Consider the following 9,376-nt stretch of genomic DNA (forward strand, 5'->3'; position numbering starts at 1 on the left):
AGAAGAGAGAGTTGCAGACAGAGAGACCACCACCATGCATGGCCACCAGCCGGCTTATTCGCAGCCTCTGCAGCCCTCAAATCTGTAAGTATCGAACCTTGGTGATCGTTGGGGACTCTTGGTCTGAATGAATTTGAATAGTCTCATCAACCAAAATCACACGCGCCCTCAAATCAACTCTTTACCCGCAAATCTACATTCCTGCCTCCACCTCATTTTTCTCTCATGTGTACGTCTAGTTCACCATTAAACCTGCATCCATGAAAACCCTTACAGCCCTTGCATCCACTGTACTCTCTGTCCATCTCGTTTGGCATGGCAATTTTGCTCGAGAGAAATTTGTAGTGAGCCATCATGGCTGCCTCAGCGAGCTCAAAGCTCGACTGCCGCTGGCTGTGAGCTGAGCTCGACTGGCCATTCCAGCCTCGAGCTCAAGCGGCCATGGTCACAACTCAATCTCGAGCAGCCATGGCAACTGCGAGGGGAGGGAGGGGACCTATGTCATTGGCCACATCAGCATTTTGCTAAAAGACATCCGCATGTTTTTAGTGCTTTTAAGTCCACAATGACAAAATCCGTCATCGAGACGGGATAAGAACCATCGTCACTTTTCAAAGAGTACAGGGACAGTTTTTGGATGAGAAAAAACAGAGACGATTCTGAATTTCGAGAAAACGTAGACACACCGGGTGGCGACATTTTGCCCTAAGATGTGCCATCTATGCCCCGAGAGCACTCATGATGTTTGTACTCTATATGGGTAACAGCCTCTATCATACATAGTAAAATAGTACGCGGACAAAAGAAAAATTTCTGGATTTTCGAAACATTCGCAAAGCATAGCATTAGATGGGCAGATAAATGATCACCTTCGGGAAGGGTCCCAGGAAGAAGCGCCAAGAAAAAAACGAGAAACATGAAAATGGGTGTTACAAATTAATAAACAAACAACTTTCAAGGTATCCAACACTAATAAAACTTGAGGCAAGAAACTCCCTCCAGTGCTAGTAAGGGCGGTACCTTCGCCCTTGGCCACTATCGTTATTAGGTTTTCCCCGGCTTGAACTGCCACCACTCTTGCTGCCACTCCCGCTGCCAGGCCTGTTGCTACTTCTTTGATGTGGAGGTGGAGGAAGAGGCTGTGCTCCAGGCTGCTGCCTGAAAATTTCCATGTCCAAATCAAAATCAGCAAGCATACAAAAAAAAGGTCTCACCAAGTAATATAACCCAAAAAAAATGCCTACTAAGAATTAAAACTAACGCGAGCTAATCTTTTAGTTGCAGCATGTAACTTATAAATGACAGACACTACGCAGACCCCCTTAATTATGGAGATAATCATGATAAGAACACACAAGCACAAGCAACACTTCGACCAAACATTTGCTGCATTCCCGAAGACAAGTCATGGAGAATCAAGACCTTCCTCTTTTGGCCAAATAGACAAAATAAGATTAATCATTTAAAAGGCTCTCAATGTTAGGAATACTTCTCCATCATCCTTTAGAATTTCAAGTATATACACTTCATCTATAGTCTAAACTGTCTTCCACTAAAAAACTTTAGGGTACACTGAGGTAAATGTTTTCTCCTTTTTACGTGGACTTTCATGTTCAGAAATCTCACAGCTTTTATTCAGCAACAAATGCATGTCGTCATAATTGCTAGACAAACCTTCAGCAGATAAGTTTCTCAAACTCCGACGATCAAATGAAAGTGATTACAGAAATGCATTATATCTCAGTCCCACATTCAGCTAAGACTCTCCACAGCCAAAAAAGAGAAAAAAAAAAGAAAACTCAGTTTAAAGGGTTCTCCACAAGGTAAACATGTCAAACAATACTCAAAAGGGATTCACACAGCTGACTGACACTACTGGAGCATTGGAAACAACCACCTTTAGTTTTTCTTTGATATAAACCCCACAGTAGAATAGAGAGAAGAGTTTAATAAAAGACGGGCATTAAAGTCCCTCCCTCCTCAAAAAACACCCTGTAAGCAATATACCATCTTATCGGCTGCAATGTATATCAGTCTCACAAAACAAAAAGCAGTGCCACAGAAACGAACATCTAAAAGCCAGCACATCCAATAAGAAGAAAAGTGTAGATGGGCTTACAAGACATATCCAATCCTTCCATCAGGCAAAAACATTGGCATCATTGCCATACCAGCAGGACTTGGTCCTCTTCCATATATCATGGGCTGTATTGCAACAAGTAGAGTTTCAACATCATCACATTCCAAAGATTAAAACAGATAGTCAGTCAGAGAATGCAAGAGAGTATTCTAAAACAGCCTGAGCCTTTCATTCGCAGATTCCTATATTATTGTGCATGACTCAAGATCATGAAATGAACAATACCCACAGAAATAAATTACAGCTTGTAACTCATGATAAGTGGATTAAAGAGGATGGATGACCAGCAATAAACTAGCACATATAATTACCGATAAGGCAAAAAGGAAATACTCTCTTTTCCGTACCTATACTTTCACGTTTTCTCTAATCAAGTATATGTACTTTTAATTTGTCTAATCTGTCCTACTTTTACAAAGTTTCTAATCAAGTCCCTCCTACACCAAGTAGGACCGAATCCAACTGATGTAGTGGCAGACGTCGTCGTAGTGCAACGTGGATAAAATTTTCCAATGTGGACAAGCCGGTGGGCATCCATATTAGTTGAATTTTATCCACATCAAACTCTGACGTCGTCTAAATTGGCTATATTTGTCTAGACACGTCCATGTGGGCATCCACATATTTTACCCACATCATTTGACATAGGTGAATTAAATCAGATTTAGCGTTACAGGGACTTGATTAAAAAATTTGTGAAAGTAAAACAATTTGATTAGACAAAATAAAAGTACAGGGCCTTGATTAGAAAAAGCATAAAAGTTCAGGGACGAAAATAAAGTTCATCCAAGCAAAAATAGCAAACACGCAAGTTAGGATTGCAAAACTCTATAATAATAAAATAATCTTTTCAGCTACTGCTGGTTTACTGTCTCGCACTTGAATTTTTGTAAAATAATGCACAGGTGGGCTGTTTTGCAAGTTTTTGGCCTCACTCAACAGCAAGCAAAATTTAATTTGATAAAACACTAAATAATAACCTGGCAAACTGCCAGGCATCCCAACTTTGAGCACGAGAAAGCCAAACTAATAGAGAAAGCACAAATTTATCAAACTGAGTATGAAAGCAAACTGGCTATAGGTATCTTTCTAACCAGCAGCAGATGTAATAATTATTTCGAAGCAACAGCAATGTCACCACTAACATCTTACAGGTGTTAGTGCTGTGTAATACCATCACATCATGACCAACAGAAGTGTCTCAATAAGATAAGGGGAAGTACTTTGAAAATATATGGTATAAAAAAGGTTGCTAATAATCATCTACTCCAAAGAAACTAAATTAAACATCTCAACAAAACCAGAAGGTTTCTCACTTGTGCAAAGCCTGCTGCACCAAAGCCTGCTCCTAAGGCACCATAGGCACCCCCAGGTAGACCATAACCAACACGGAGTGGATAACTTGGAAGAAGACCTGACTTCTGAGAAGATGGTCCTGCGACAGACTTCTGATCTACTTGTGGCTTTGCAAGAGAACACTCCAAGACTTGTCCTAGATTAAGTATGAAAGCAAACGCTAACTCGGTCATTTAGCCAAGAAAAACGCAAAGGGTATGCACAAGGAAGCAAAAGTTACCATCGAGTTCATATTTTTCTGTGTTCTTCAGCGCTTTCATGGCACTTGACCTCTCTGCGAAGTGTATAAAGCCAATCCTATTTTTCTCTTGTCCAGGTTTTGCTGGTGGCAGAACTATTTTGATTATCTTTCCATGGTGCTCAAATAGCTTCTTTAATTGATCTTGCGTCACGTTCTTGGGAAGGTTCTTCACATATACTGCCTTCACCTGCAAGAAATGAACTTACTAATTAAACTTCAAATTAAATAATCAGTGAGCAATGCTCAACCAATAATGTCCAGCATGAATGTAACATGATGTCATTTTCATTGTCTCATTTCAGATGATAGCTCTTTGACCGTCAAGCACTTGCAATCCCAATGCCAAAGATAAATATCTCTCACGCTTTTTAAAAAGGGACAGACTAGGGCCAATGCTTTACCATAGTGTATCCAAATTATCTATCCTTCTCCTCCTTAGACTTGAAAACAAAAGACTTCCAACTCATCCTCTCGTCATCCATAGATAGTTTCCAATAAGCAAGCCCCGCGTACTCAGTAACTGATTCTCTGCTGTGTTCTCTTTACTTTTTTTTTTTTTTTGGTAACCCGGGAACCCCCCGCACGGCCGACAGCCGAGGAGGTAAACCCAGGGTGACGCTAGCGCAGGACCCACCACCACGACGTCACGCTTAAGAATCCCTAACGCCAGCGCTGGGATTCGAACTCCTACCCTTCGTGGGGGGAGGGGTGTGTTCTCTTTACTTTGTAGCCAGTAAAAAAAAAAAAAAAAAAAAGTTGCACAGCATGACCATGCACCTCATCAAGACTGATAATCAGGGGAATGATGAGATGCCAAGTGCTATTGGCACCAACTGGAGCCAAAGTTTTTAATTATCTCCCTCTCCCCCTCTATGTTACAAGACATTCACCCTTCAAGATGAAATCAATAATATAAATGAGATATGGAGAAATATGCATATAGTGGGGATGCACAACTCGTAGACAAGTCAGCAGTGTAATCCGCATAATAAACAAAAGCAACTTAGGCTCCAATAATCAACCCTATCCACAAGAAAGTGTTCAGTTGACTGTTCAGATCCGGTCTCATTCGTTGCTAAAACTCATTTCCTACTCTCCGTTTTCATTTGGTCTTACTAGCTCCACCAATACATAATTACCGAAGGTACACAAAAAGTGACTCACTCATCACTAGGTGGCCTCAGAGCTCAAAAAAGATCAAGGCAATACAAACAAATTTACCAGGACAGCTATGTATCCAACCCCTCCCCCACCCCCCCCCCCCCCCCCCTCCCAAAAAAAAAAAAAAAGAAGAAGAAGAAGAAGACAAAGACATCATCTCTCTCTCTCTCTCTGATTTACTTGAGCAGCAGCTGAGAATCTTTCTTTCCCAGCCGATATATAAAGGTGATGCATGTAGGACACTCTAAGAGATAAATTAGTTATAAAATCATGCACAAGAAGAACGTAAAAGAATTAAAAATGCATCAAATGTCCTCGATCTTGATATTATCAGAATACAGATGGACTAGATTGGTATCACGACAAACCTGAGAAGACGCAGAAGAATCAGAATTTTTAGGATCTGCCCAGCTAACAGTAGGAGCATTTTTGTCCAGCTTAAACTTTGGATTCATCATCTTCTGTCTAGAATATTCAGCGCACACATGGTTGTGATAATCAATAAAAGCAAAGCCACGATTATTGCTAGTATTCTTCAAATCCTGTCAACGAGAAGTCAACGAGAAAATCACGTGAAAATAAAACCAGATAGTAAAGTTTCATATAGGAAGAGGGGGGATAAAATTCGACATGCAGCAAAGGTGGTACAAGCAGAACTTGGGAAGCTCTAAAGTCAATCATGTCATGCTGCATACCGATTAACCAGATCTCACTAACCTTCACCAACTCTATACCAGTCACACCAGGTCCAATCTGTGTCACAACTTTCCTCAGATCTTCATCTCCCCAGCTCCTAGGTACATTACCGATAAATAATCGATGCTTTGCTTGTGACGTTGAACATTTTATTTTTTTACCCTGAGTAGAATACGAACAAAGTTGTATTTGAGTGTTCCTCGATGTTCACACAATTAGAACAAGCAAAAGAAATGAAAATAAGAGTTTACCATACTATTTCAGTAATTATTTCTTTCAATTTCCTTGTCAGGCATTTTGGTTTTCGGCCTTACGCCTACGGTTTGCTTTTGTCAAGATAGGGACTATATAACATGGCCATATTGTCTTAGTACCTTAAAATCAGACTCGTTCAGCTCCTCAATGGCTTTGGATGCCAATTCCACATTTCTAAAAGTAACAAAAGCAAATCCCTTGTTTTCTGCTGAATCTTTGGCTTTCATAATTCGTACCTACAGCCACAGATAAAGGTATAAGTCTCCATTGTCCTCAAAGAGGAAGGAGAGAGGATATGTTGTAAATGAACATGGAGTTCACGTCCTATTCAAAAGAAAAACAAGAGCAGTGAGGTTCACCTCAGTAACTTCTCCAATGGACTTGCAGAAAGTTCTCAGATCCTCCTCTGAAGCATCATGAGGTATGCCACCGATGTACACTTCAGAACCATGAGGAGGAAGGGCAAGAAGTTCTGCATGTTTTTTCTTCTCGTCCTGATCCACAACCATTGTATCATTGCCATCAAGCGTTTTATGAGCATCAGTCCCATCGACAGTATCGTCATTATCCTCCTCCTCCACCTCCTCCTCCTCCTCCTCCTCCTCCTCCTCCTCCTCCTCTTCTTCTTCAACTTCCACCTCCTCTTCTTCTAACTCTTCTTCTATCTCTTCAACTTCCTCCTCTTCTTCTACTTCCTCATACTCAACCTCTTCATCCATTTCCTCCTCAGGATCATTCTCTTCTTCGAGGTCAACCCTCTCATTGGATCCAATTGGCTTTTCCGGCTCAACTGGTTTAGTAGCTGATGATGCATTTGCCTTTGGTCTTGGCATTCTAGGTATTTAACTAGGAAAGCTTGCAAGGAAACTGTGGAGAAGGCAAAGGGGCCAGAAGAATCCATGGGAAGAAGAATATAAATATCGAAAAGAAGAAAAGCAATAAAGGTGATAAGGAAGATCAGAAGAGCATCAAACTCAATTGAGCCAGTGTTACGAGATACGAAAGGGAGTGTTGCCATGTGAAAGAGTTATTATTGGAGATCATGCTAACATAAGTAGGACTCAGTAGAGTCAGACAAAACTGATGTTTGAATGACAAAAATGGATAGTTAAGGTTGGTGCAATTTCAAGAAATGAATCTTGAACAGAACGAGAATGCTGCAAGAAAAGGTGATGACAAGTTTAGGTGTTCCCATCATACTCATTTGAGGGGCAAGCATCAACCCCATAACAAAATTAAGAATCAAAGAATCAGACGAGTTCAGAAGTTTGTAAGGAGACAGCCATGGTGCTTGAAGGTAATAAAAGATTATGAGACAATGTTAACGAGATAATCTGTCCACGATTCTATTTAGAGCCACTCAGATAAAAAGGGAGTGACTGTTCCAACATCTAGGAGATTCAAGCCAGAACAACTGTCCAATCTCACACAAATAATACCAGTTCCAAAATAAACGTGCCAATCTGAGCACCTTCCTGAAATAAATTGATAAGGACTAAGATTGATGTGCATACGATGTGCCAAAGTTACTATTAAATAGAATTTCAATGTTCGAAAAAAGACCTATCATGTTCTTTGTGATATCAGTACTTCTTGCAAGTGATATAACATGTTGGAGTGCATCGTGACATTATTTTGGGATGGGGAATGGCAAATAATTGCAGTAATTGCATACAAAGGCCACAAGATTTCAAGTAGAGATTCAACTATTAGAGTTTAGACAACTCCTGATTTGGCCATCGAGTGCTCTAATCTAAGAACAAAGCCCTGAAGATGAATGACATTCCATTCCATGACATTGGAAAGGCAGGAGTCTCATCATACACTTGGTCGTACCTGGTGGTATGATTAATAACCAAGCCAATAACAATAAAATCATACAGCTACAAAAGCAAATCATGATTTCTCTGGAAGCCAAATCTGTAAATATAGCCTTGTTATGAAAGTTCAGCTAATTATAAAAATACAGCAGGACTATCTGCCAGATTCTCATGCTTTGATTAAGTCCACAAGGGTGGAAGTAGTAGATAATGAACATGCATGCAACTCATAAATTTGGCATCAGTTTTCTTCACTGTCGTAGAGTGGTCGATTTCTCGTAGAATCTTAACAACACACAACAATTTAAGTGAAACCGTGAGAAAGAACAAGAATGCAAGGTTTGCAAAAGAAGAACGACCTAGATTGCTCACAAGCTCCCCAAGATACATGTGACCAGTGGCCTCTCAAACCCACTGTTATCAGCGATACCCAACATACAACGTGCAAAGATTTACAAACCAAAAGAGGAGAAAGAAATTATCCACATTCAGACAGACCCACAACAACTCAATGAAATGAATATGAGGAAGAGAAGTGACCCTCTCGAGTAACTCATCCACTTTTTTTCTTCTTTAGGTCATCTATAAGGTCTCCATATTTGATCCATGGGCAATGAGTTTCGACGTATCGGCGGTATCCGTACTTAGCTTTTTTTATGGCATGGCCGAGATTACAATGTTTATCGTCATCAAACATCCGAGCATTGGTCTCCTCGTTCGAGCAAAGACGCCCCCAGAATTCCCCGAACCGAAAAACAAACACCGACCTCCCATTTCCCTGGCGGAAAAACCTCAGATTAAACCGACCACAAACGTCGCTGTCGAGGGAAACGAGGTTTTCCCCACCACAGAACGACCCTCTGCCTAAGATCTAGCAGCTAGGGCCAAGCAAAGCACGATTCCAACAAAATCCCGCACAGAAAAACCCCACAACACTCCGAACCCACGCGCGAAATCGACTTCGGTTTGCTCCGCCGCCGAGTCGCGTTCTCCTGATCCCACGAATCTGTCGGAGAAAGACGACGCCGTCGCGTGCACGCGATTCGGACTCTCACACAGCATCTTGAGGAGCGCAGAGAGAGAGAGAGAGAGAGAGGGAGAAGGAGAGAGTACCGTAGAGCGAGGCTGTGCGGGAGATTAGGGTTTTCGAGGCGGGCGAAGGCGAGTGGAAGGGAGCTGAAGTTCGACCCTGACCCCCTCTCTCTGCTTCTTCTTCTTCTTCTTCTTCGAGTTCGAGACAGCGAAGAGCATCGACTTCTCTCTCTCTCTGCTGTTGTTTTCCGTCCGATAATAATTTCCTTTTTCCCTTTCTTTTTTTTTTTTTTCCATTTCTACTATTCGCCGAGACAGTATCTTATGATAGATTCTTAAATGAAGATGGAGATGATCATGATGATTACCATTGTAGATGGTTCGGTTTTAGAAAATAATTTTGCAAAAAAAAAATGATTATTTTTATTGTTCAAAAAAATAGAAGAAGAATATTTTCATCGTCCACGAAAATAGTTAAAGGTAAATTCTTATCGATAATAAAAAAAAATTTCCGTTGACTAATTTTTCTGAACCATATAAGGAGACTTTTTTTCAAAAAATGTTTCCGGACTTTGAATTTTCCGTGAGACAAACGCGTCCTCAAATATGAGTACTATTTTCTCGACAAATCGTGAGATAAAATTAGAGCTGTTATGTCGTATTTTTTATTTTAAT

The 9,376-nt window shown here is 40.7% G+C and overlaps 1 protein-coding gene across 2 annotated transcripts; it reads right to left on the minus strand.

Annotated features, from left to right (window-relative positions):
* Window positions 1-845: 845 nt before the first annotated feature.
* LOC115679226 (heterogeneous nuclear ribonucleoprotein Q) lies at window positions 846-8,950 on the minus strand. Of its 2 annotated transcripts, XM_030602828.2 has the most exons (10): window positions 8,783-8,950; window positions 7,309-7,324; window positions 6,209-6,716; window positions 5,969-6,085; window positions 5,616-5,756; window positions 5,267-5,440; window positions 3,717-3,924; window positions 3,457-3,632; window positions 2,120-2,205; window positions 846-1,158 (listed from the first exon to the last, which is right to left on the minus strand). In XM_030602828.2, the coding sequence occupies exons 3-10, from the start codon at window positions 6,680-6,682 to the stop codon at window positions 1,005-1,007; spliced, it is 1,530 nt and encodes a 509-aa protein (XP_030458688.1). In that variant the 5' UTR covers window positions 6,683-6,716; window positions 7,309-7,324; window positions 8,783-8,950; the 3' UTR covers window positions 846-1,004. The 2 variants fall into 2 exon arrangements, with proteins under 2 accessions (XP_030458688.1, XP_030458689.1); XM_030602829.2 differs by lacking the exon at window positions 7,309-7,324.
* Between the last annotated feature and the right edge of the window lie 426 nt (window positions 8,951-9,376).

Source organism: Syzygium oleosum, unplaced genomic scaffold (genome assembly GCF_021117445.2).
Source record: "Syzygium oleosum isolate NSW1041296 unplaced genomic scaffold, Sole_v2.1 Sole_v2.03, whole genome shotgun sequence".
Lineage (NCBI taxonomy): Eukaryota > Viridiplantae > Streptophyta > Magnoliopsida > Myrtales > Myrtaceae > Syzygium > Syzygium oleosum.

Bases quoted from the DNA above. Each gene is read 5' to 3' on its own strand.
- LOC115679226 (XM_030602829.2), bottom strand. From the start codon at position 6,682: ATGCCAAGACCAAAGGCAAATGCATCATCAGCTACTAAACCAGTTGAG. The intron at 5,757-5,968 runs GTACTAAGACAA...TATTCTACTCAG, and splicing joins TGAACGAGTCTGATTTTAAG to GGTAAAAAAATAAAATGTTC. The intron at 3,633-3,716 runs GTAACTTTTGCT...TACTTAATCTAG, and splicing joins AGAAAAATATGAACTCGATG to GACAAGTCTTGGAGTGTTCT.